The sequence below is a fragment of the Pongo abelii genome, chromosome X (assembly GCF_028885655.2).
Source record: "Pongo abelii isolate AG06213 chromosome X, NHGRI_mPonAbe1-v2.0_pri, whole genome shotgun sequence".
Classification (NCBI taxonomy): Eukaryota; Metazoa; Chordata; class Mammalia; order Primates; family Hominidae; genus Pongo; species Pongo abelii.
In genome coordinates this window covers 3,283,778-3,308,271 of record NC_072008.2, presented here as the reverse complement: position 1 = coordinate 3,308,271, position 24,494 = coordinate 3,283,778, and the positions used below count along the sequence as shown (strand labels likewise).

General features: G+C 46.4%; 1 protein-coding gene across 10 annotated transcripts in view; it reads left to right on the top strand.

Moving 5' to 3' along the window:
* LOC112131563 (cAMP-dependent protein kinase catalytic subunit PRKX-like) overlaps positions 1 to 24,494 on the top strand; it is a 324,246-nt gene that overhangs the window by 179,694 nt on the left and 120,058 nt on the right. For all 10 annotated transcript variants that reach the window (XR_010138927.1, XR_010138928.1, XR_010138926.1 and 7 more), the window contains 2 exons: positions 4,321 to 4,489; positions 24,003 to 24,266. Coding sequence is in view for 7 of the 10 variants with exons in the window: in XM_063721029.1 (XP_063577099.1) it covers positions 4,321 to 4,489; positions 24,003 to 24,266 (433 nt within the window). In the remaining 3 variants the exon portion in view is untranslated. The remainder of the gene's footprint in view (positions 1 to 4,320; positions 4,490 to 24,002; positions 24,267 to 24,494) is intronic.

Here is a 24,494-nt window from a genome sequence, read left to right as displayed (position 1 = left end):
ACCCCCTGAATCTAAAGTTAAAAGAAAAGACATAAACTCCACATCAGATTTCCCTCGTGTGTAACACTACTACTTAGCTTGGAGAGAGATGGAGGGGATCTCTAGGGTGGGGAATGGACCACTTAACCTTCAAGATCTCCCTTATCAGAAGGAAAGATCTGACCTGCCTAGAAACACTTGAAAAGACTGTTTTTTTTATGTCTTATTGGGCAAAGCTGGGTCAGATGGCCACCCTTAGCTGCAGAGAAGGCTAAAAATAGACACTTTCTACTCAAGTGGGATAATGATAACTGGGGAATGTGTACTGGAGAGCCTCCCAACACCAAGCAGGGAAAATCTACCAGTACCATTAAATGTTGCCTTTGTCTTCTGTGCACTTAAGCTGATAAACCTTAAACATTACAGCATGCCACTTCTGTCTGCTCTGAATAAGGTTGTTTACTGACATACTTCTGCAATCTGATTGCGGCGGGACTGACCGTATCTCCCAGGGTAGTGCAAAGATGCGCTGTAGTGCATAAATAACGTGTTTTGAGTTCTGTATGTTTATAACGCACACAGCTCAGAGAAAGCTTTAAAGAAGTCACAGAAGTGTAAAAAATCTGTTGAGTCACAGCTGTTCTTAAAGTAGGCACGGAGAATTCTCTCTGTTGAGGGTCAAATACAAGTACTAAGAAGACAGAATGTTATGCAGTAAACACAGCCAAGTAATGAATGGGTTCCTTGGAGTGGGTGATAGAGAAAGATAAATAAGGAGGAAGGAACCAGATAGAGGAAGAAAAGTCAAGGACCATATTCATTGCATTATTAGAATTTTAGGGTGTGGCAAGAATTTAATGTTTCCCAGTAATCTGTATGTTCTGTTGGAAAGAAGAGCAACAGGAGACTAAACGGTTACTCTGTTGCCCATTCCGTAGGTCTGATCCCAGGCAAAGCTTGGGTTGGATGCCAGTGTTCCTGATTCCTAATTGTGTTTTATCCAATTGAAACATCAGTGGCCATAGTCAAACACCTAAACTGTATCAGTTCACAGTCCTCAAAGCCCTTTTCCCACTTCCTGTCTTTGACCTGATTCCACCTAATTTTGTCCACACCATGTTGTACTGTAATAAAACCTATTTTATTTCCAAATTAACTAAGAGAATATACTTTAAAAATGTGTTACTATTTCATTATTTGTTTACTTCTTTTTTTTAAAGAAATATTTAACACCTGTCAGCTATTGACATTGTTTACTTCTTACACTTTTTCTTTATCTTGTAGTTCACTTTCTATTTCTGCCATAATAAAATATTCGTTATCGGAAACTTCACTTAAAAAGCAAAGGTTACTTCTCCTCCTCCCTTCCCAGTCTGCCCTATAAGCTAGTAAATTCATCATTCATTAGCTTATATGTTTTACAACATAGGGATTTTAGTTTACAGCAAATACTCTAAGTAAAATTGGTAGCTTAAGTACAACTTTTTCTTTTCATGTTACCATGTGCAATCAATGGCATTCCAGACTCTTGGAAGGAAATCCATTGTATGGTTGTGGTCTTTTTTTTTTCTTCTCAAACCAGTCAAAAATACCCAGTCACAATTTAAAAAATTATCTGCCCTTGGTGGTGCAGGCCTGTAGTCCCAACTATTTGGGCTGAGGTGGGAGGATCACTTGAGCCTGGCAGGTCAAGGCTGCAATGAGCTATTGATTGTGCCATTGCACTTCAGCCTGGGCAACAGAGAGAGACCCTGTCTCAAAAAACAAAACAAAACAAAACAAAACAATATAATGTGATGTACCCTCTAAGCAAATTTTCATATATACAATTTCACTATTGTGTATGTGAGATATTTATATATAAAATTTCATAAATCAGTTCAGTATTGTTAACTATATGAACTAGGTGTATGGTAGATCTCCATGGTTTATTTATCTTGTTCAACTAAAACTTTGTATCCTTTGACCAATATATTTCCCCTTCCCCCTCAAGCCCTATCCTCTGATAACTACCTCTCTACTCTCTGCTTCTATGAGTTTGACTATTGTAGATTCTGCATTAGTCCATTCTCATGCTGCTAATAAAGACATACCTGAGATTGGTTAATTTATAAAGGAAAGAGGTTTAATGGACTCACAGTTCCACATGGCTGCGGAGGTTCCGACAGTCATGGTGGAAGGTAAAAGGAGGAGCAAAGTCATGTCTTACACGGCAGCAGGCAAGAAGAGAGCGCGAGCAGGGAAACTCCCATTTATTAAAACATCTGCTCTCGTGAGACTTATTCACTATCACAAGAACAGCATGGTAAAAACCCACCCCCATGATTCAGTTACCTCCCACCCAGTCTCTCCCACAACACGTGGGGATTATGGGAGCCACAATTCAAGATTAGACTTGGGTGGGGGCACAGCCAAATCATGTCAGATTCCTTGTATAAGTGAGATCATGCGATATTTAATACTTGTTTTCCTGTGCCTAGCTTATTTCACTGAACATAATAGCCTCTAATTCCATCCATGTTGCTGCAAATGACAGAGTTTCCTTCTTTTTTTAGGGCTGAATGGTATTCCATCGTGTATACGTACCATGTTTTCTTTATCCATTTGCCCTTGGACGGACACTGAGGTTGTTTCCATGTCTTGGCTGTTGTGAATAGTGCTGCCATAAACATGGGAGTGCAGGTGTCTGGAAGATCCTGGTTCTCTTGGGTTTTGCAATCTAGCATAAAGCAGGCACGGGAGTATCAGCAAATGAATGGATAGGTAAATGGATCAATATCGATTAGTGAGATTTGCTCGTCAACAGATGTTGGTTCCTCAGAAGGATACACTTCCAAACCATCCTTTCTCTGAATGTCAGTTTCTGAGAAGCCTCCTCTGCTGTTTGGGGTGGATGTGATCACATAATACGGGAGGGCGGTTTTGTTTTAGTTGCTCATCTCTGTCTGCAGCTGTGAATGAGTTGTTTAAAAATATTGCTGAGTAATGACTTGCATGTCAGTAAGGGGCTGCTGACGCTGGGATCAAGGTAGATCAAAGGCAATTTAGGGATACTCTAGAAATCCTGCATCAGTTGCAGTGGCTCATGCGTGTAGTCCCAGCACTTTGGGAGGCCAAAGCAGGAGGATCGCTTGAGCCCAGGAGTTCAAGGCTAGCCTGAGCAACGTAGTGTGACCTCCTCTCTACAAAAAGTACAAAAATTAACCGGGTAGGCTGAGGCGGAAAGATTGCTTGAGCCCAGGAGGTAGAGGCTACAGTGAGCTGTGATGGCGCCACTGCACTATTCGTTCCATTAACCCAAGAACATTTATGCTACGTGAAGAATATTTCAACATGTGCGTGAACACGTGCACACCTTGTAGGATCAGTGTGTTACAGGAAGAGGAGGAGGATGAAGAGGAAGAAGAGGAGAAGGAGGAGGAGAAAGGAGGAGGAGGAACAAGCAAAGCTTGTTTAGAGATTTTGATTTTCTTTTATATCTCATTGACTATTAGATTTCTTCATTTAGATGCACCCCAGTGGGAGGAAGAGGAGGGAGAGGAGGAGGAGATGGAGGAGGAGGAAGAAGTGGAAAAGAAAAGGAAATAGAGGAGAAGGAAGAGGTGAAAGAGAAGGAGAAGATTGAGGAAGAGAAAAAAGAGAAGGAAGAGATGGAGGAGGGGAAGGAGGAGAAGAGAGTGTTTGGATTGAAAATGTCCCAGCAGAATACAGTAGAGCTATTGGTTTTCTTTTATATTTGTAGTGGTTGCAGTTGTCGTTGTTGTTTTTTTTCTGTTTGTGGGCACCTATATAGCACTTCATCCCGACCCACGCCAGATTGTAGAATATGGACTCCGTACTTTGAGCAAGCCTTAATGTGCGTTAAGGAAACAGCCGTGTTGAGGAGGGCTGTGTGTTTTACACCCTGTCTGTATTTCTGATAAAACCAGAGAGCCTGAAGAGAAAAAGGCATGTTATATAAATACATTTACTATTACTCTAATGCTTCTCCATGTGGGTGTGTGGGGCGTGTGGGTGTGCTGTGTGCAAAGACTGATCTGCAGAAATTATGGCCAGTTTATCCCCAAATTGAGGAACCACTCAGAGGCAGATGGCTCTGTCTGTCTCCCTCTCTCTCCCTCTTTCTCTCTCTGCAATTTCTGTATTCAGTGGAAAATTCCAGGTAAGCGCCTCTCACTAAATGCCATCAGCCCACGTGTGCCGTGACACTAAGTCTCTGAAAGTTTCATTTGGGGTCTGTGTTTGCCGTCCTGGTGCAACCCCCCACTGATTGCTTGGCTGCGGTGGTTTTTCCCTTTGTCAGGAGACTTAATGGCCTCTGTCGATCTGTTCTCTCTCCAGGCACTGGGACGTTTGGGCGGGTGCATCTGGTGAAGGAGAAGACAGCCAAGCATTTCTTCGCCCTCAAGGTGATGAGCATTCCCGACGTCATCCGCCTGAAGCAGGAGCAGCACGTACACAATGAGAAGTCTGTCCTGAAGGAAGTCAGCCACCCGTTCCTGATCAGGCTGTGAGTCGCCTCCTGAGGCCTCTCCCCACGCACTCTCCCTAGACCCCTGTGTGTCTCTTCTTATAAGAAGCTGGGTGGGCCGAGACCATGGCGTGCGTGCAAAGCCTTAGGCCACGGCAGTCTCCACCTGTCAGGTCTTATCAGCCTCTGATCTTAGAGCTGGAATACCTCCAGGGCTCCTGACCTCCATGGCTGACCAGGTCCAAAAAGAAATGCTGTGTGTTCAGAAGTGCATGCCCAAGGCCCCTTGCTCCTCTCCTGGGTGAGTCAAGTATCTCTGCCTGGAAAAGGATGCAAGAATCTTTGTCTCCTCACCTCCTTGGGTTCTGCATCTATAGCTCTCGGCAGAACTGGTTAAGTTGGTTTTTAAGGGACCACAGTCACGTGGACGGGGCTGGGCTTCAGGTTTCGTTGGGTTTCTGGTTGACTGTGGATGAGAGATATCCCATTTAGATGCAGCCCACACACTTCCAGCTGATGGTACACAACAGTCTTATGTCCTAGGGTAGGTGTGTTAGTCCATTCAGGCTGCTATAACAAAGGATCTTAGACTCGGTAATTTACAAACGACAGACATTTGCCTCATGGTTCTGGAGGCTGGAAAGTCCGAGATCAAGACATGGCGGATTCAGTGTCTGGTGAGAACCTGCTTCCTGATTCATAGATGGCACCTTTTCACTGTGTCCTCACATGGTGGAAGGGGCGAGGGATCTCTCTGGGGTCCCTTTTATAAGGGCACTCATCCCATTCATGAGACTCCACCCTCATAACCTCCCAGAGGACACACCACCTAACACCATCACCTTGGGGGTGAGGATCCAACACAGGGATTTGGGAGGACACGAGATACTCAGACCATTCCAGCAGGGTAATTCCATTTCCACCCAGGTGCCTTAGACGAGGATGTCCTGCGTGTCTCTACTTCCCCTCCATGGGTGCCTTCCATCCAATTCCCACGTCTTCCGTCCGCCATCTTGCTACCACACCTCTCCTGTCCGCCTGTCCATCTTCTGCTTTATCTGGGTCCCATCTCTCTGCCCTGATTTTCTGTACTGGCTTCCCTCCTACCTGGTCTTTCTCTCCCAGCCTTGCTCCCCTTGAAGACATTCCTCACTTTATAGCCTCACTGGTCCTCCCAGGTACCTCTGCAATGACCTGCCTCTCTCCTTTCATCCTCAGGGAACTCCTAAAGTATCCCATATAAAGCCCCAGCAATGCAGCATCCTCCTACCAGTATCCTCGTGGACTGGCCTCCTGCCACCACCTCCCTACAGGAGAAGGTAGAAGGTGCTGTTCACACGCTCATTCCGGGGCTTCTCCCAGGCCACCCTTCTTTGACAGGCCTCCTTCTTTGCTCTCATCATTGTCCTTCACCTCCCCCATCTAAGAAACACCTACCTGTTTTCCCTCATTCACCTGCTGTCCCCGGGACACAGGGTGCCTCCTATCATGTTCTTGAAGCACCTCGTGTGTACTGGAACAAGTGCACCTGCCTTCTCCTCTAGACCCAATGCTGCCTGAGCTCCGAACAAAATCATATGCAGAGGATGGGCGTGGTGGCTCCCTTCCTCCCTTCCTTTCTTCCTTTCTTCATTTCTCTTTCTTTCTTGACAGGGTCTCACTCCTTCTTGCCCAGGCTGGAATTCAGTGGCACAATCATGGCCCACTGCAGCCTCTACCGCCTCCCAACTAGCCGAGACTACAGGTATATGCCACCATGCCTGACTAACTTTTAAAAGTTTTTGTAGGATGAGGTCTTGCTGTGTTGCCCAGGCTGGTCTCAAACTCCTGGCCTGAAGCAGTCCTCCGGCCTCAGCCTCCCAAAGTGCTGGGATTGCAGGTGTCAGCCACTGCACCTGGACTGAGAATGCATGTCTGTTGTCTGCCGCGTCCCCCCACCCCAACCCCCAGTTTGTGGTACTTTGTTAATGATAGCCCTGAGGAACTCACACACACCCCCTGCGCCTCCTGGAGCAGGAGAGCAGCCGAGACGATGGGCTCCTGAGTACTCTACAGTTCAGAAATCTAAACTCCCACAGAAGAACCGCATGGCCGTGGGAATGGCTGGAGTATACAAGTGACAGAATTCCCCAGGATGGAATTCTTGAGCTCCCGCAAGTTGAAAAATAGGGAGGAGCTTGCAGAACAGAGCTTTAGTTAGATAGTTCTCCTTTCTTCAAGGCAGGATAGCTCAAGACTGTTTTCCTTGGCAGATAAGGTGGATTCCTGCAGGGACATGGATTCTGATTTTGATATTCCCTGCTTTCAATTAAGGAACAAAGTTGTTTATATTTCTTAAGTCTTATATAAAGCTCTAGAGACTTTAGAAATTCTATTCAACGTTACCTGTGTTGGTTTATTTTTATCTTTTATATGAAAAAGTATATATATAGATTTACATTTAGAGACGGGTTTTGCTCTGTGGCCCATCTTGGAGTGCAGCGGCACAATCGCGGCTCACTGCAGCCCCAACCTCCCAGGCTTAAGCCATCCTCCTGCCTCAGCCGCCAGAGTAGCCGGGACTGCAGGCACCCGCCACTACACCCTGCTAATGTTTTTATTTATTTTTAATTTTTAAAAAACATATGTATATATTTTTCACAACCGCTTTGGTGAAGATAATGTTTTTGTTTTTTTTCTATGAACAGGGTCTTGCTATGTTGCCCAGGCTGGTCTTGAACTTTAGGCTGCAAGCAATCCACTTGCCTTGGCCTCCTGGCATGCTGGGATTACAGGTGTGCACCACCACACCTACCTCATTTTAAAATTTTCTGTAGCGATGGGATCTCGCTTTGCTGCCCAGGCTGGTCTCAAACTCCTGGGCTCAAATGATCTTCCCACCTCGGCCTCCCAACATGCTGAGATTACAGATGCGAGCCACCGTGTCTGGCCTATTTCTAACTTTTAAGGAGTGAAGATTCTCTGCACCATGACAGCTTTTGAAGAGGACATTGTGGATGCTTCATGGGTTGTCCTTTGCCCGTACAGCTCACCGGCTCCTCCGAGTGCTGGTTACAGTTGAGTGTGAGCTGTTATTTGTGTGTCAGGTCTGCCTGGTGGTGTTGCCAGAAAGCATGAATTTTTCCTCATCATTTAAAGTCTACACGGAATTTAAGGCCACTTTTGATATTATTCTCGGGAGGATTTTATTCAGTGTTTTGGGAAAACATGGCAGGAGCTCATTTCAGAATTCTCTGATTTGGGGCCGAGCTCAGTGGCTCACACCTGTAATCCCTGCGTTTTTGGAGGCCAAGGCAGGAGGATCACTTGAGACCAGGAGTTCCGGACCAGCCTGGGCAACATAGTGAGATCTCGTCTCTTACGAAAAAAAATTAAAAAGAAAATTCTAGCCTGGCCAATATGGGGAAACCCTGTCTCTACTAAAAATACAAAAATTAGCTGGGCGTGGTGGCACACGTCTGTAACCCAGCTACTTGGGAGGCTGGGGCACTAGAATCTCTTGAGCCTGGGAGGCAGAGCTTGCAGTGAGCCAAGATCATGCCACCGCACTCCAGCCTGGGTGACAGAGCAAGACTTTGTCTCAAAAAAAAATAAATAAATAAAAAATAAAAATAAATAAATAAATACATTTCTTTGATTTTGAAATAGTGCAGAAAACAAGGCAGGCCCTGAAGTCCACAGCTCTCGTGAAAAGTTTTGGATCTAGGGAAGTGATTGTCAACAATGAGCCTTTAAAAACTTAATGGTGATAGCAATGTACAGGTGACTTTTCCCCAAAAATGACAGAAAATGAGTTCGCCACTTGGGCATGTTGACTCACACTTATAATCCCAGCATTTTAGGAAGCTGAGGTGGGAGTGTCCCTTGTGCCCAGGAGTTTGAGACCAGCCTGGGCAACATGGCAAGACCCTGTCTCTACAAAAAGTACAAAAATTAGCTGGGTGTGGTGGGGGTGCCTGTAGTCCCTGCTACTCAGGAGGCTGAGGTGGGGGGATCACTTGAGCCTGGGAGGCGGAGATTGCAGTGAGCCGAGATTGTGCCGCTGCACTTCAGCCTGGGGGACAGAGCAAGACCCTGTCTCAAAAAAGAATCCGAAAAACAATGTGGACTTGGAGGGGATGATGTAACTTAGCCCATGAGACCTCCTTAGTGACTTGCTGAGAATTGATCTTTCAGTGCCCTGCAGTATTATGATAACCTGCTATAGCATTTTGCTTTTTCTGTGCATTAACACTTTAGGGACCAAGTGGCTTTAAGAACTGGATTAAAGTTGATCCAGTGCATTCAGACACTTGGCATTCCCTGTACATAACATGAGAGAGCACGCCGGGTCTGGCCAGCCCCATGGATAAGATGCTGGAGGGTGTCCAACGTTGCATGCTGAGGAGCATGTCTTAGAGGAGAATCCTAGATCCTCTGTGAAGAATGAATTTCATCCTCCCAGCTGTGCAGCTTCTCTTCTAAATGTAAGTTGCCTTGCTCAACATCTGCTTCCCATACTGGCAGTTTTAGGCCTTGGACTTCTTGATGAAGGTATAAAAGAAGGACTTTCAGCGGAGGTGCCTCACATTTACAGCTGGAGGAGTCTCTGGGGTGGGGCTGTCCTGCACACTTCAGGGTGTTGGGGAGTGTCCCTGGGCTCCACCCACCAGGGGCCAGGAGCAGCAACCTCAGTTATGAAAAGCAGAAATGTCTCCATACATAACCAAGTGTTCCTTCAGGGAGGGAGGGCAAAGTTTTCTCCACTAGTGAACCACTGTGATAGACAGACGACCGACAGAGAGAGATGATAGATACGACAGGTAGGTATATGTTGAGATGGATAGGTGATAGATAATAGATATTAAGATAGGTGTAAATGATGGGTGATTGATAGGTGACTAGATAGATGATGGGCAGCTAATAGATGATATTAAGATAGCCGATAGATAATAGATACTAATATATACAGCTATAGATGACAGATGATATTGAGGTGGGTAGGTGATTGATTGATAGATTAATGACCGATTGCATATAGGCAGAGCTGTCATGCTAAAAGAGAGTTTCTCAACCTCAGCAGTGCTGACACACAGAGCGGGATCATGGAGGACTCTGTGGTGGGGCATCCTGTACACTGTAGGGTGTTGAGCAGCGTCCCTGGACTCTACCCAGTAGATGCCAAGAGCACCCATCCCATCTGTGACAAGTATCTAAAGATGTCTCTAGATACTGCAAAGTTCCCCCTATGGGGGGACAAAAAGTTATCCCCAGTTGTGAACCACTGTGACAGATAGTTGATGGATGGATGGATGGATGGATGGATGGATGGATGGATGGATGGATGGATGGATGGATGGATGGATAGAGATCAACATTGAGACAGATATTTGATAGATAACAGATATTGAGGTAGATGATAGCTATAGACGATAGGTGGTTGATAGATATTGAGATAAGTGATTGATAGATGATAGCTATAGATGATAGCTGATTGATAGATAGCTGGTAGCTATAGATGGTAGATGGTTGATAGATATTGAGATAGATAGGTGATTGATTGATAGACTGATGATGGAACGTATTAGTAGAGTTTCTCAACCTCAGCACTGCTGACATTTGGGGCTGGAGGATTCTCTGTGGTGGGACCGCCCTGTGCACTGTAGGGTGCTGAGCAGTGTCTCTGGGCTCCACCGACCAGATGCCTCTAGCACCCCCACTCCAGCGTGACAGCCAAAGATATCTCCAGACATTGTCCAGTGTTTATTGCGGGGAGCAGAATCAGCCCCGTTGACACCCACTGTAGCGGATGCACAGACAGATAACTACCTGTGCGTGTGGAGTCCCTTTCTCCCTTTTCTGCCCCAGCCCCTGAGCCTGTAGCCCCACTCTTCTGTCATGATTGATTGGCTTATGGGCCAAACAGTGGTTCCAGTGCCATATTATCTATGGCACAGCAGCCGAGCCAAGCCAGTGGGTTTGGTCTGTGGTTGCAGGGCTTAGCCAGCTTTCTTCTACAGAACTTGGAAGGCAAGAGGTCTCTGCACTCCGGGCCACATCCTTGTAGTTCCTGGATGACCGCTTGTTTCTCCATGGAGAGGAGTTCATGCCAGAACCTCTTCTTCGGGGAGAGTGGATGCATCTCTTGGAAACATCTTTTTTTAAAGTCTGCAGACTTGAGTGTGGGCCGCATTGTCATTGGTACTTGTTGTGGGTAGGAGTCAAATCATTCCTTTGTTTTCCTGAGAGTTCAGGAAGAACACCATGTTCTCTCCTTTTCTTTATTTATTTATTTTGCTCTCTATTTGAATTTTAAAAGCAAAAATCTAGAAATAGCGCTTCTTGCTCTGTCATCACTGCCTGCAAAGCACAGAGACCAGAGTGAAGGCAGGCAGCTCCTGGGTCTTCTCTTCCTCTTCTTTGTCCAAAAAATGATACATTGCATGTTTAGTATTTGTGGCAAAACAGATGCTTCCAAAAGGGAGGCTTATTTTATTATCTATATTTTTCTTTTTTATTATTTTTTACCTTTATTCCCTTTTTCTGAAGTATGAAAAGGGAGGTTTAAATTCTTGCAAGAGAATGCAATTGTAGTGTCTTCTGAACAGAGTTTTCTGTTTGATGTCAAGCCTTCCGGTGCCTTGGTCTAAGGAGAACTGCATAGGGTGAGAAGAGTCCTAGCGACACGTGGAAAAGGGGCCTTAACAGCTTTGGAGGGCGAGAGGTAGGGGGTGAAGATGCAGTGGACACCTAAGGAGAATTTTGCAGGAGGAGTAGGGGTTTATTGGCTGAAAGGGGTGGGTGGTGGAAAATCATTCTAGACAGGGAGTGACACGGAAGCCATGGGTCGCTACGGGGGCAGGAGGGACATGGGGGAGAAACTCAAATCTGAGTTCAGCCAGGAGGTGGACACAGGAATGCAGTGAGCTCAGATGTGTAGGAGACTGCCATGGGGACTGGGGTATGAGGAAGGACTGGCTGTGGCTCAGCTGTGCATTTGGGCTGCTGGACAGTGAGGAAATCCAAGGAGAGAGAGTGCATTCCGATTTGGGAAACTTCGAGGGCAAAACATCTGCAGCAACTGTCTCAGAAGAGAGCCTGAGGCAGGGTCCTTGGAGGGAGGAAGCTACAGGTGGATGGAGCCACCGAGGGCTGCTAGGTCACCTTGGTTAAGGGCTAGTTGCAGTGCAGCCAGGTAGGAAAGTAGAGCCGTTCTGGAGCCTCGCGTGGCATAGAGAGATGTTGGAGGAGATGGGATGACAATGGCTCATTTTCTTCTTCTCACCACAAAAGCCCAGCTTTATGGCAGCCTCTGGAGAGAGGAGGACCAACTTCTACGGTAAGCCGTCTCCAAATTAATGAGGCTGATTTGCCTCTTCATAAAAACAAAAACAAAAGCAAAAAAATCCCTTAGAGGAGAAGCCATCCCCGCAGACCCTGCAAATAAAAGACAGCGGATCAGCTTCGCGGATGGAAAAGTGCTGCTGTCAGCTAAAGATGAGGACAGAGCTGCTCAGCTGAGGTCAGTGGAGAGGAGGGGGAGGGGACTTGGAAACCTCCCTTGTCTCAGTCGTTGTTGACGACATTGACTCTTTCTTCATGTTGACTTCCCCCCATTCATAGATTCATAGATTGCTCTCTGTGCTGGAAAACATTCTTTAAAATTTAATTTTTTTATTTTGTTAACATATCACATAACAGTTTACTATTTTAACTTCCTTTTTTTTTTTTTTTTTTTAAATAAATGAGGTCTTGCTCTGTTGCCCAGGCTGCAGTGTACTGGTGCAATCATGGCCCACTGCAGCCTCAACCTCCTGGGCTCAGGTGATTCTCCTGCCTCAGCCTCCCAAGTAGCTGGGACTACAGGTGCGCACTACCGCGCCTGGCTAATTTTTTAATTTTTGGTAGAGACAGGGTCTTGCTGTGTTGCACAGGCTGATCTCCAACTACCAGGCTCAAGCAGTCCTCTTACCTCAGGCTCTCAAGTTGAGCTGGGACTATAGGCACATGCTACCATGCCCAGTTAATATTTTAATTTTTGGCAAACATGTGATCTTGCTTTGTTGCCCAGGCTGTTCTCAAACTCCCGACCTCACTTAATCCTCCTGCCTTGGCCTCTCAAAGTGCTGAGATTACAGGCATGAGCGTCCATGCCCGGCCTCATTTTAACCATTTTTAAAATGTACAGTTCACGGCTGGGCACGGTGGCTCACGCCTGTAATCCCAGCACTTTGGGAGGCCGAGGCGGGCGGATCACGAGGTCAGGAGATCGAGACCATCCTGGCTAACACGGTGAAACCCCGTCTCTACTGAAAATACAAAAAAATTAGCTGGGCATGGTGGCGGGTGCCTGTAGTCCTCAGCTACTTGGGAGGCTGAGGCAGGAGAATGGCATGAACCCGGGAGGCGGAGTTTGCAGTGAGCCAAGATTGCGCCACTGCACTCCAGCCTGGGTAACAGAGCGAGACTCCATCTCAAAAAAAAAAAAAAAAATGTACAGTTCATTACTCGGGAGGCTGAAGCCGGAGGATCACTTCAACCCGGGAGGTGGAGATTGCAGTGAGCTGAGATTGTGTCGCTGCACTCTATCCTGGGCAACAGTAAGACTCTGTCTCAAAAAAAAACCAAAAAACAAAAAAAAACAAAACACAGTTTAGTGGCATGGAGCACATTCATGTTTCTGTGCAACCGCCACCCCATCCCCATCCCCATCCCCATCCATCTCCAAAACTCCTTTTCATCTTCCCCAACTGAAACCTGTCCTCATGAAACACGCCCTATTGCCCCTCCCTCCAGCCCTGCCCTGGCAACCTCCCTCGTACTGTCTGCTCTATGAATTTGGTGATTCTAGGAACCTTATGTAGGCAGAATCATACGGCATTTGTCCTTTTGTGACTGGCTTCTTTCAGTTACTGTAATATCCTTCAGATTCCCCCGTCCTGTAGAAAGGAATTTCCCTCCTTTCTAAGCCTGAGTAATATTCCATCGTATAGAGGATACAGCGTGTTGTGTTCATCCATTCATTCATGCATGGACACTGGGGTGCCTTCCACCTCTTGGCTGTAGTGAATAATGCTGCTATGAACAAGGTTTCGCAAATATCTGTTCCAGTGCCTGCTTTCAGCTGCTTGAATACATTGTTTTAATTTATTATTATTATTTTTTTGAGATGGAGTCTCGCTCTGTCACCCCGGCTGGAGTGCAGTGGTGTGATCTTGGGTCACTGCAACCTCTGCCTCCTGGGTTCAAGCGATTCTTCCACCTCAGCCTCCTGAGTAGCTGGGATTACAGGCATGCACCACCACCCCCAGCTAATTTTGTATTTTTAGTAAATATGGGTTCTCACCTTGTTGACTGGGCTGATCTGGAATTCCTGACCTCAGGTGATCTACCCGCCTGGGCCTCCCAAAGTGCTGGGATTACAGGCGTGAGCCACCATGCCTGGCCCCTCGAATACATTTTTAGTATTATAATTAGATGCCTTTCCCACTGATACAGGGCGCCTGTGCGGTGTTTTTAGTTATGTATTTTTTTTTTGAGGCTTGCCTCAAGTTTTCCTTTCTTCCACTCACCCTCCCTCATTGCCAGGTAAGTATTTCACAGCCTGGTATGGATCCTTCTGTACTTTTCTTTGTGTTAAAAAAGCCCCCTCACACAAATGCACACACACAAGCACGCACACACACAAGCACACACATGTGCACGTGCACACACACATGCATGCACACATATATGCATGCACACACACGCGCGTGCGCCCCATGCAGTTTTGGCCTGATGCCACTAGAGTAGGCATCATTTTTGTCTCTTGTTTTCTTGGAGATCCCTCTGGGGTATTTTGAGGAGGAGAAGTTGTATTATTATTGTGTTGTTAATTTTTAGACATTCAGGGATACACGTGGAGGTTTGGTACATGGATGTATCATGTTATGGTGAGCTTTGGGCTTCTAGTGTACCCCTTACCCGAATAGTGAACATTGTACCCGATAGGTAATTTCTCAGCCCTCAACCCCTTCCTAGCCTTCCCCTTTTGGGAGTCCCCGTATCTGTTATTTCCATTTCTGTGTCCATGTGGACCCACTGTTGAGCTCCCACTTTTGAGTGAGACTATGCGGTATTTGACTTTCTGTGTCTCAGTTATTTTACTTAGGATAGTGGTTTCCAGTTCCATCCCTGTCGTTGCAAAAGACATGATTTTATTTTTTATGGCAGTGTCAATATACTACATTTTCTGTGGCTTTTATGTACTAAATTTTCTTTATCCAGTCATCTATTGGAATGGCTGTTATAAGAACTCAAAAAAAATCCAGGCATGGTGGCCCACGCCTATAATCCCAGGACTTTGAGAGACCCAGGCAGGAGGATCGCTTGAGCCCAGGAGTTTTAGACCAGGCTGGGCAATATAGGGAGACCCTGTTTCTACAAAAACTCGAAGAAATAGTGAGGGATGGTATTGCACGCCTGTAGTCACAGTTCTTCAGGAGGCTGAGGTGGGAGACTTGCTTGAGCTCAGGAGTTGAAGGTTGCAGTGATCTATGGTTGCACCACTGCACTCCAGGAGCCTGTGCAACAACAGAGTGAGACCCTATCTAGGCAAAAAAACAAAAAAGTAAGAAAACAACAGATGTTGGTGTGGAAGTGGAGGAAAGGGACCACGGATGCGCTGCTGGTGCGGAGGAGGTCTTCCAGTGCACGCAGCAGGGGAGGTGACCTCACTTCTCCTCGAGAGGAGCTCAGCTGTGCAAAGCAGACTTGCAGAGGATAGGAGGGTGGATGTGACCCTAGGTGCAAGGCTGTGTGCCTGTGGGCATGCACTTCCTGGTGACGTTTCCTTGGACCCCACAGTGGGAAACAGGAGCCCCTCTGCCCTCTCATTCCTCTTGCTCTGTATTTGCATTCGCTGTCTTGCTGGTCTCAAGATTCCCAAGCGCTGCTGCCAGCCCATGCCTTCAGCCTGCCAAGCTACACGTGTGCGCCCACTTGAGCACTCTCTGAGCCTTCTGCTCAGATGCCTCTCACCAAAAATGAGTTCCTGCTCTTCCTCCTTGCCCCTCAGCCCTAATCAGTTCCTCATTTGCACTTCCCCATTTCATAAGTGGTCCTTCCAGCTCTTGGGGCTCACCCAGGAACCATTTTTTATTCCTTTTCTTTGACTCTGCATTCACTGTAATCCTGAGTCCTGCCCTTTTAAGTTTTTTTTTTTTTTTTAAGAGATGTGGTCTTGCTGTCTCATCCAGACTGGAGTGCAATGGTGCAGTCATGGCTCACTGCATCCTTGACGTCCTGGGCTCAAGAGATCCTCCCACCTCAGCCTCCCAAGTAGCTGGGACCACAAGTGCGCACCACTATGTCCAGCTAATTGAATTTTTTTTTTTTTTTTTTTGGTAGGGACGGGATTTCACTGTGTTGCTCAGGCTGGTCTCAAACTCGTAATTTCAAGTGATTCTCCTGCCTCAGCCTCCTAAGTAGCTAGGATTATAGGTGCACACCACCATGCCTTGCCCCTTTCCAATTCTAAAACACATCTCCAGAGCCCATCCACATCAATGATGTCTTCACAGAAGCCGCCATAGCTTATCTAGATTCCCTCCCCTTCTCTCCATTGATCTCCGATCTCTGCTGAACTCACCCCTTCCTGCTGTATCAGCCCAAACCTTTCTGATGTAAAAATAGGCAGGGCGTAGTGGCTCATGCCTGTAATCTCAGCACTGTCAGAGGCTGAGGTGAGAGGATTGCTTGAGGCCAGGAGTTTGAGACCAACCTGGGCATCTTAGTGAGACCCCATCTCTAATTTTTTTTTTTTTTTTAAGACAGGACCTTTCTCTGTTGCCCAAGATGGAGTGCAGTGGTGCCATCATAGTTCACTGCAGCCTCATTCTCCTGGGCCCAAGTTATCCTCCCACCTCAGCCTCCCAGGTAGCTGGGACTATAGGCCTGCACCACCAAGCCTGGCTAATTTTTAAATTTTGGGGGTCTTGCTGTGTTGCCCAGGCTGATCTTGAACTCCTGGGCACAAGTGATTCTGCTACCTCTGTCTCTCAAGTAGATAGGAGTACAGGTGCACATCACCATACCCACCTAATTTTTAATTTTTTTTTTTTTTTTTGGAGACGGAGTCTCGCTCTGTCCCCCAGGCTGGAGTGTAGTGGTGTGATCTCGGCTCACTGCAAGCTCCACCTCCCAGGTTCATGCCATTCTCCTGCCTCAGCCTCCCAAGTAGCTGGGACTACAGGCACCCACCACCACACCCGGCTAATACTTTGTATTTTTAGTAGAGACAGGGTTTCACCATGTTAGCCAGGATGGTCTCGATCTCCTGACCTCGTGATCCACCTACCTCGGCCTCCCAAAGTGCTGGGATTACAGGCATGAGCCACCGTGCCCGGCCCTAATTTTAAATTTTTTGTAGAGACGTGATCTTGCTTTGTTGCCTAGGCTGGTCTTGAGCTCCTGGGCTCAAGCGATCTGCCACCTTGGCCCCGCAAAGTGCCGGAATTACAGACGTGAGCCACCGCAACTGGCCTCCAGCTTTCTTTTATGTCCCTCCCCAATCTTCCTTTGGCCTTCAGCTGTGGGGACAGAGATGCCCCCTGCCTCCCTGTCCCCACCTTTTACCTGGTCTTGCAAGACCCCCTCCAGCCATCCTTCCAAGTTTACTATGTAATGTCTGTTCCCCATCAAGCCTGCAAAGCTCATGACAGTCACAAGATCTGCCGTTCCTGATACTATGTACTGAGAACATTACTTGGCACATAAGGGGCCCTTGTCCAAAACATCTGGAAACCAATAAAGAATGTGGCTGGTGAGTTATTGATTAACGTGTTGACGAATTCATTGATTCCTGATGCTAGTACGTACAGTAAGTGTTAGATCTTGAACATGCTTCTCATATCCGTTGTGATAAACCCTCTTATCTTCTATTGCTTTTGAACTTTTATAGACTTGATGTCAGGGGCAGAGTCCAGCAGTTAACTGGAATCATTGAACCGATGCATTGGTTTCTAATTTTCTAAACTCAGATTTGAAATCACCTGTGGTCACTAAACTCGTCCTATCCCACAGCCCCTGCACAGGATGACTTAAGTTTTGTAAATGTTTTTTGGAGATAGTAAAGTCAGTATTTCTTTCAACATTTTGTTCCTTATCTTTAGTGATACCCAGCTCTGTACAAATTCTGTCCACATAAGCAAAGTCTTTTTTTTTTTTTTTCCAGATAGGGTCTGGCTCTGTCACTGAGGCTGGAGTGCAGAGGTTCAGTCATAGCTTCAACTCCTGGGCTCAGGCTGTCCTCCTGCCTCAGCCTCTTAAGTGCCTGGGACTACAGGCCTGCACAACCACACCTGGCTAATCTTTTTATTTTTTGCAGAGACAGAGTCTCCCTATTTTGCCCAGGCTAGTCTCAAACTCTTGGTCTCAAGTGATCCTCCTGCCTCAGTCTCCCAAAGTGCTGGGATTACAGGTGTGAGCCACCACACTCGCCTGCAAAGTCTTACTGCTAAAAGATTTGAAGGAAGGATGTGTCAGAGAACTTCTTTTTTCTTATAATATTTACTTAATCTTATTGATTTGGGGAAGGGCAAGAGAATCCCAGTTATCTAGATTTTTCTTTTTCTTAAAGGAATATGTTTTTACTTGCTAACTCTCTTTGTAAACTGTTACTTCTTAAAGATGCTGAAGGGTGATCCCGCATTAGTGTATAGGTAAAAATGATGTGTCCATTTCATATATACTGATTAGGTGACTTTATTAAGCCTTGTGGTTTGTTGATGTTGATTTTACTGAGACACTTGTGGAACAGATGTATTTTCATACAACCTTACACATCTCAGTAGTTTTCCCTACTCACGCAGTAACTTTTTCTCCCCTGCTTTCCCTCCTCCTCACCCCACCTCTTCTCCCCTCCCCTCCTTTCCTCTTCCCTTCCCTCCTCTTATTTGATGCAAAGCCCTAACTCTCTTCCTCTACAGATCATCCTACCCATGGTTGAAATTGCGACTTCCCCTGCAAGCCAGGTGACCGAACCTGAGATCTTTGTATTGTCAGGGCTTGCATATTCTACATGCCTGTGTAATCCTCAAAGTTCTTTCATTCCTTGCTTCTAACCTACCCAAATCCTTCTAATCTCCCACCACGGTTAATTATCTCTGATGCTCCTGAAGGGTGACCTGCTGCTACATTGTGACAAGGTGATGCATTATTCTTAAGAGGATGTGTGCAGATTATTATCCCAGAGTGGGGTAGATGGGGGAGGATACAGGATATATCCAAAGAATGTGTTGCAAACTAACTGATAGAGACAGAGAGAGAGAGAGAGAGAGAGAGAGAGAGTGTGTGTGTGTGTGTGTGTGTGTGTAGGCGTGCATCCATCTTTTCTTACATATTTCAGCCATAGGGAAATAGAGTCACGTATATTCTCTTCAACCAAATTAACAGTTGTAGACAGTGGTCTTGCTATTGCTTTGACCATTTATGGTATTTTCAAGAGCTCAGTGTTACCCCCAAATGTTCAGTATCACACCTTGGCTGTTCAGTTGTAGTTAAATTTTCCTTCCACCTTGCGCCCTGAAGAAATTTAGAAAGTCACCAGCTGACACAGAATTTGATTGTAAAAGTTCACTAGTACGATAGTATTTGGACCTTGGAAAATATTTCCCCACCAGAACAGTGAAATCATGGTTGTCTTCTAAGCTCATCCACAAAAGTACAGTTTGGCTGTCATGCATTTGAGATACCATGCACTTAATCACGAAATATTACTGAGAGGAACACTCTTGCCCAACCAATAATGGTGCAAAGCAGAAAAATAGGGCATTTAGCTAGGAGAAAATGACTCGAGATGTCAGCGATAAGATGGAAGGAATGTGGGTATGTGGTGGGTCTTTTAGAACTCCAACAGATTGCTCTGGAAAACAGCCACTACATAGTAAAAGTAGCCAGTCATGGTGACATGCGCCTGTAATCCCAGCTGCTCGGGAGGCTGAGGCGGGAGAATCACTTGAACTCGGGAGGCAGAGGTTGCAGTGAGCCAAGATCGTGCCATTGCACTCCAAGCCTGGGCGACAGAGCAAGACTGTCTCAAAACAAAACAAAACAAAACAAAACAAAAAAACACCACTCCAACAAAATACTTCTCCTTCCTCATATACTCTCCCTGCTTCCCTTTATGCCTCAAGACCACACATTTTGAACTTGCTGAGCTGTAAGAAGTGAATGGAGAGGTGGGACACAGGTGCACAGGCTTCAGTAACTGAAGGAAAAAAAAAACAAAAGAAATTTCTAACCCTGAGCTTCCTGAGCTCCCTTCAGCCACCCAGCTGCTAAGGGGCAGGAATCCAGCAGCAAGGTGGAGAGAGGAAGGCATTCCTGCAACCTGTATTTGTGGGTCATTAGTCCCCCAACTTCAGCATCATTGCAGAATCTGCAAATGTAAAAGTGCATTAGGTAAGAGCCTTTTTTATAAGAGGCCCATATTTTTGCTAATACATAGAAACATTGTGATTAGTCAAATAAATGTTCATTTAAAATTCACAGTAACGTGTCTATTTTTTTTTTCCTTTTAGAAATGGGGTCTTGCTGTGTCACCCAGGTTGGAGTATAGTGATGTTGTGATCATAGCTCACTGCAGCCTCCAATTCCTGGGCTCAAATGATCTTCCCACCTCAGCCTCCCGAATTGCTGGGACGCCACCATGCCTGGCTGATTCTTTTATTGTAGAGACGGGATCTTGCTGTGTTGCTCATGCTGCTTTCAAACACCTGGCCTCAGGTGATCCTCCTGCCTCGGCTTCCCAAAGTGCTGCAATGACAGGCATTGAGCCGCCGTGCCCAGCCTATAATTTGTCTTAGCATTAATCTCTGTGTCATTGCAAGCTGTCTCCCACGTCCTTGCCTTCATTCTACATTGTTTTGGTGGAATGGCCTGTGCTAGCAGACAAGACCATCCGGTCCATGTTGAGCATCCTTCCCTGTCCTCAGGGAAGGTTTCCTGGGCCTCGTTTTGTTTTCTTTGTACACCAGCGGGGTGCAGCTCATTGGAATGAGCTTGCGGGGGAGCATCTGTGATAGCATCATGATCAGATGAGACAAACTGGCACGGGTCCTGGTCATGGTTGAAGACCTTTATGCTCCTGATTCTACTGGGTGTCTTCTACTGGTGAAGGCCCATTTGCTCATGGGAACACGGGCATGCTGGTGTCTTCTGAGTCCTCTCCAAAAACAAAGCCCAGGTCAGGTACAGTGGCTGACGTTTGTAATCCCAGCACTTTGGGAGGACGAGGCGGGAGGATTGCTGGAGCCCTGGAGTTCAAGACCAGCCTGAGCAACACAGTGAGACCCTGTCTCTACAAATAACAGTAATAAAAATTAGCCAGGCATGGTGGCATGCACCTGTAGTCCTAGCTACTTGGGAGGCTGAGGTGGGAGGATTGCTCCAGCCCAGGAAGTTGAGGCTACATGAGCCTTGACTGCACCACTGCACTCCAGCCTGGCAGACAGAATAAGAACCGGTTTCAAAAACAAACAGACCGGGCACGGTGGCTCATGCCTGTAATCCCAGCACTTTTGGAGGCCGAGGCGGGTGGATCGCCTGAGGTCAGGAGTTCGAGACCAGCTTGGCCAACATGGTGAAGCCCCATCTCTACTAAAAATACAAAAATTAGCTGGGCGTGGTGGTGGGCGCCTATAATCCCAACTGCTTGGGAGGCTGAGGCGGGAGAATCACTTGCACCCAGGAGGCAGAGGTTGCAGTGAGCCGAGATTGCACCGTTGCACTCCAGCCTGGGCAACAAGAGCAAAACTCTGTCAGGAAAACAAACAAAAATCCCAAAGCCCTTAGTTCCAAATCTTGCCTCATACCCCACCCGTCCCATCTTTAGGTGAAAACGTTCTTTCGTTATCAGTGCGTATCTCTCCAAACTGTATTTGTAACTTGTGCTGAGATGTTGAATGCACAGACGCACCTCAGTATCTTCTGTTCCTTCTTTCATCCCTACCCCCACCTTCCTCAATCTCTCATTGCTGCGTTTTCTTCCATTAATCAACACCTTTGTAAGGAGAAGCACCTCAGGCAAGCTCCCACAAGCAAGTGCTTCCAAATACTTCATCTGGGGCTTTTTAAAAGGGCTACCTTTTCCTAGCAGGTTTGGGATGCAGTCTGCTAGTTTATTGTTAATTCTCAGGCTTAATGATAGTTCCAGGTTACTGAATCAGGTGTGATCTCTGAAGATGTGTGTGTTGTAGGTTAGTTAGTTAGTGCTGCCATAACAAAGTAGCATAGATGGTGTGGATTAAACAACACTGATTTATTGTTTTATAATTCTTGAGGCTAGAATTTTGAGAAGAACGTGTTAACAGGGCTGGTGCCTCCTGAGCCGTCTCTCCTTGGCTTGTAGACGTCGTCTTCTCCCTGTGTCCTCACGTGGTCGTCCCTCTGTGTGTGTCTGTGTCCTCATCTCCTCTTCTTAGGACTCCGGTCCTGTTGGAATAGGGCCCATTCTAGTGACCATATTTTACCGTAATCACCTGTTTACATGCCCTGTCTCCAAATACAGTCACATTCTGAGGCCCTGAGGGTTTGGACTTCAACATGTGGATATTGGGAGGACACAGTTCAGCCCATAGCATACTGTTGGCTGGTTTATTATGAGACCATGATATTTACTATTCATTCATCCCGAGACAATGAGACCTTTTACCCATGTCCCAGGATACACATATCTTAACATCTGCTGTTGTCTGAATACGTCCCTTCCAAATTCATATATTGAGACAGTAACCCCCAAAAGTATGGAATTAAAAGGTGGAGCTTTGGGGAAAGCGATTAGATCGTGACGGTGAAGCCGCTGAACAGGACCAGTGCCCTCGGTGAAGGGGCCTGAGGGAGCCTGTTTCCCCTTGGTCCATGGGAGGACACAGCGAGAAGGGCCCTTCCCTCAGGAATGGGCCCTTACCACGCAGTTCATCAGCAGGCACCCCGACCTCAGACTTCCAGCCTCCAGAACTGAGGGGAATACATTTTTCTTATTTGTAAGGCCCCTTAGTATATGGTATTTTTGTGATAGCAGCCAGAATGGACTAAGACAACATCTATGTAACATCTATGGAACTTGTACTTTAATATCCATCTATGTGCTTATACCAGTATCTGATTATACACCTCTTAACATCTACACACGTCATAGCATGTACCTATACTGATGAATTACACCTTTCTATATGCAGACCTCAGCACCTGTCTATACCTATAGAGTCACATCTATACACACGCATATCCTAACATCTGTCTGTATTCACACCTTAGCATCTATCACATATATGAGCATCTATCTACAGCTACATATTAACATCTACCTCCACCCATATCCTAATATCTGTCTGCACCCACAGAGCAACACCGGTCTACACGTCTACACCCATATCCTAACATCTCTCCATACCTCTGTTAATATTTATCTACGTTCATATTCTAACATCTGTCTTTACGTGTATATTAACATCTCTCTACACCCATATCCTACTATCCATCTACACCCATATTGTAACATCTGTCTCTTCCTATATGTTAACATCTCTCTACGCCCGTATTCTAACATTTATGTCCATATATTAACCTCTGTCTACACCCGTATCCTGACATCCATCTACACCCATATTGTAACATCTATACGTATAGATATCATCTGTCTTCACCTATATTGTAACATTGATCTCTATCCATATTCTAATGCCTGCCTACATCCATATCCTAACATCTATACCTACATATTAACATCTGTCTACACCTATATTCCAACATTTATCTATCTGTATTTTATTTGTCTACGCCCATACATTAACACTTGTCTACACCCATAATCTAATATCCATCTGCACCCATATAGTAACACCTGTCTACATCCATCTACACCCATATATTAATACCTGTCTATATCCATCTACACCCGTATCCTAACGTGTCTCTATACCTACATATTAACATCTGTCTACACCTGTGTTCCAACACTTATCTATATCCATATTGTAATATCTGTCTACACCCATATCCTAACATCTATCTATAACTACATGTTAACATCTTTCTACACCTATATGCTAACATATATCTATATCCATATTTAATACCATATGGTAACACTGTTTACACCCATGTATCAGCCCCGATGTACGCCCATATCCTAACATCTGTCTCTAAGCACATCGTAACGTCTGTGTGTATGTGCATTCGAACACCTATCTGTATCCATATATTAACATCCGTCTTTACCCATGTGCTGATATCTGTGTGCTCCATGTCCCGACATCTGTCCCCAGCTATTACTGTCTGTCTGTACACACATTTTGGCATCTAGCTGCATCTGTACCCCAACACCTAGCTGACGGCGTACCCCCTGCCCTGCCCTGGTGAGGCCCTGAGCGTGTGCTGACACCTAGCTGACGGTGTCCCCGCTGCCCTGCCCTGCCCTGCCCTGCCCTGCCCTGCCCTGGCGGGGCCCTGAGCGTGTGCTGACACCTAGCTGATGGCGTACCCCCTGCCCTGCCCTGGCGGGGCCCTGAGCATGTGCTGTCTGTCCCCGCAGGTTCTGGACGTGGCATGACGAGCGCTTCCTCTACATGCTCATGGAGTACGTGCCGGGTGGCGAGCTCTTCAGCTACCTGCGCAACCGGGGGCGTTTCTCCAGCACCACGGGGCTCTTCTACTCTGCGGAGATCATCTGTGCCATCGAGTACCTGCACTCCAAGGAAATCGTCTACAGGGATTTGAAGCCGGAGAACATCCTGCTGGATAGGGATGGCCACATCAAACTCACGGACTTCGGGTTCGCCAAGAAGCTGGTAGACAGGTAAGAGGAACGTGAACTCCGATGGGATCTGTGCTGCTTGGCAATGAGAAAGGTGGCGGTAGTTGTGGGTCAGGCAGGGAAAGATTGGGAACCAGAGTTTAACTCTCATGTGTGGGAGACACTTGCAACCAGGGATGAGAGAGCCAGGTTGACCCACAGCTCGTTTTAGGTGGGCCGCCATTGCTGGCAAAGAGCCGGTGGGCAGGAAGTCAGTGTGCCTCACTGGCA